We start from the raw sequence: 2,219 nt of genomic DNA, 5'->3' as shown, positions 1-2,219 counted from the left end.
TAATGTCGTTTACGTAAGCATAACACAATTCACTTTGATTCCTATTCTACGGACATAGTGGGAATGAATACAAACGTATTCTCCTCTTATTAGCCATATGCAGAATGTCATTCACTTATTTACCCTATATATAGGGAAGTGAAACTTTTAGCCTGTTTCACAGATCCAATGGACGCTCTACATGTTAGACTTTTACAGTAGAACAGTGACTGCTTTGTAAATATTGGTGCATGTCCAGTTTAGAAGGTACTAATTTAGCAAAATACAAATAATCTGAACACAAGTGTGACGTGTGTGTAGGGAGTATCTTTTATTTATTGGTCTTCAAAATATCGTAATTTATTTCAGCATATTGATTATGAATTTGTGCATATAAAACCAGTCTTTTGACACTCGGCCATAAAGCAAAATGCTACGACAACAGGAAGCAGCAACAGTAACGTTATCCTTTTCAATGTATGTTTTAGGAATATGAATGGTACTTTTTCCTAGCCACCGTGCTTCTACACCTGCATTGCTTGCTGTTTGGGGTTTTAGGCTGGGTTTCTGTACAGCACTTTGAGATATCAGCTGATGTACGAAGGGCTATAAAAATACATTTGATTTGATTTGATTTGATTTGACCTAATTATTATTATTCTTTTAAAAAATTATCCAGTCGGATAAACACTCCAAACAGCCTACTCGACCGTTGCCTCATTTTTTATCACATGGGGGGGCAAAATGCAATTTTTGTGAAATGAACTATAAAAATAAAAACAAATATTTTGTGTAAACCATTATCAGAATCAACACAGACCACTAAAGTGTTTGACTTTGATGTTGAATACTGCACACACATCTTGAGAGTTAAACTTTTAGTGCCCATCTTTGTTGTCATTTTTATTCTTACATTGTCAGTCTTGGCCTTCAAGTTCCAGTTCTACCTGTGTTACTGCTGCATTTTGCTGAGAGGCTACAAGATCTCCCACCAGCAGGATTGCCTTTACGATGTCTTTGTGATCTACTCCAGCAAGGACGAGGCCTGGGTGATGGAGGAACTGGTGGAGAACCTTGAGAAAGGAGGCTGTTCAGCTGTGCCTCCATGAGCGGGACTTTGAAGTGGGCAAGTCCACCTCCTCCAACATCATAGACGAGGGCATCATCGGTTGCCGCAAGGTAAACTCGGTAGTTTTGCTCCACTTCATTGATAGTGCGTGGTGTCGCTTTGAGTTTGAGGTGGCTCAGTCCTGGCTGGTTCTGGAGGGAAAACCCAATATCATTATACTGGAGGACGTGGAGGAGGAGAGGACCAAAAGTGTTTGGGCTCCACAAATACCTGAAGAAGAACACTTACCCGAAATGGAGGGACATCTCAAAAACACAACCATAAACTGGTTCCTGTTGATGAGCTGACATTATTCTCAGAATTAGCATCTCTGTTGTCAGCTTTTTAGCATGACTATACGGCATTTAATTGACTTTTCAAAACAGGGTTAGAAGAACTTACGCAGTGGATTTTGAGAATAAACATAGCAGGTTAAGATAATAGGTTAAGGCTAAGAAAAGGGTTAGGGTTAGCTAAAACGCATAAATTAACAACAGCTTTCGATGTCAAATTTGACAAAAGCTGTATTCCATCTAGACATGACCTTGTTTGACATTAGCTGATAATCAGCTGAGGGGACAAGCTGTACCAAAATGAACTAATGGTGGGCCGTGAATTAACGTAGGCTAATTGTGCATTAGATTATGTGTTTTCATTAGCATGGGACTGTTATGCGGATATTTGTTGCATTCGTTTTTACTAAACATTATGTTCTAAATAGTATGTAGAAGTACGAGTGCACAGTAGGTAAGTATCAAGGCAGATTTAGGACACAAACAATGTCTTTGGTTATCACGTTACACAGTCATGTCATTTTGATTTAAGCAATACACACAAACACTCCGAGACAGCAGTGAACAGATTAACAATTTCAGAATGAAGGGATGTTTTGATCTCAAATTGTGTTTGCACGAATGAAAGCATGCAACCGAATAGAAGTTGAACACGAAACTACACTCTTAGAAAAACAGGTGCAATCTAGAACCTAAAAGGGTTCTTTGGCTGTCCCTATAGGAGAACCCTTTGAAGAACCCACATGCATAGTCACTCTGCCCCCACCCCACCTACAGATTACCTCAATTAGCCTGTACCCCTGCACACTGACTCAGTGCCAGTGCCCCTTGTGTATAGC

The 2,219-nt window shown here is 39.7% G+C and overlaps 1 protein-coding gene across 1 annotated transcript; it reads left to right on the top strand.

The window, feature by feature from the left end:
• Positions 1-471: 471 nt before the first annotated feature.
• On the top strand, positions 472-1,372 carry LOC109879054 (toll-like receptor 4). Its single transcript, XM_074933812.1, is given in 4 exon segments — positions 472-478; positions 787-1,063; positions 1,065-1,292; positions 1,294-1,372. Coding segments are annotated over 4 exon segments (591 nt in total).
• The last annotated feature ends 847 nt before the right edge of the window (positions 1,373-2,219 follow it).

This window comes from Oncorhynchus kisutch, linkage group LG4, assembly GCF_002021735.2.
Source record: "Oncorhynchus kisutch isolate 150728-3 linkage group LG4, Okis_V2, whole genome shotgun sequence".
NCBI classification, from domain to species: domain Eukaryota; kingdom Metazoa; phylum Chordata; class Actinopteri; order Salmoniformes; family Salmonidae; genus Oncorhynchus; species Oncorhynchus kisutch.
This window is presented reverse-complemented; position numbering and strand designations above follow the sequence as displayed.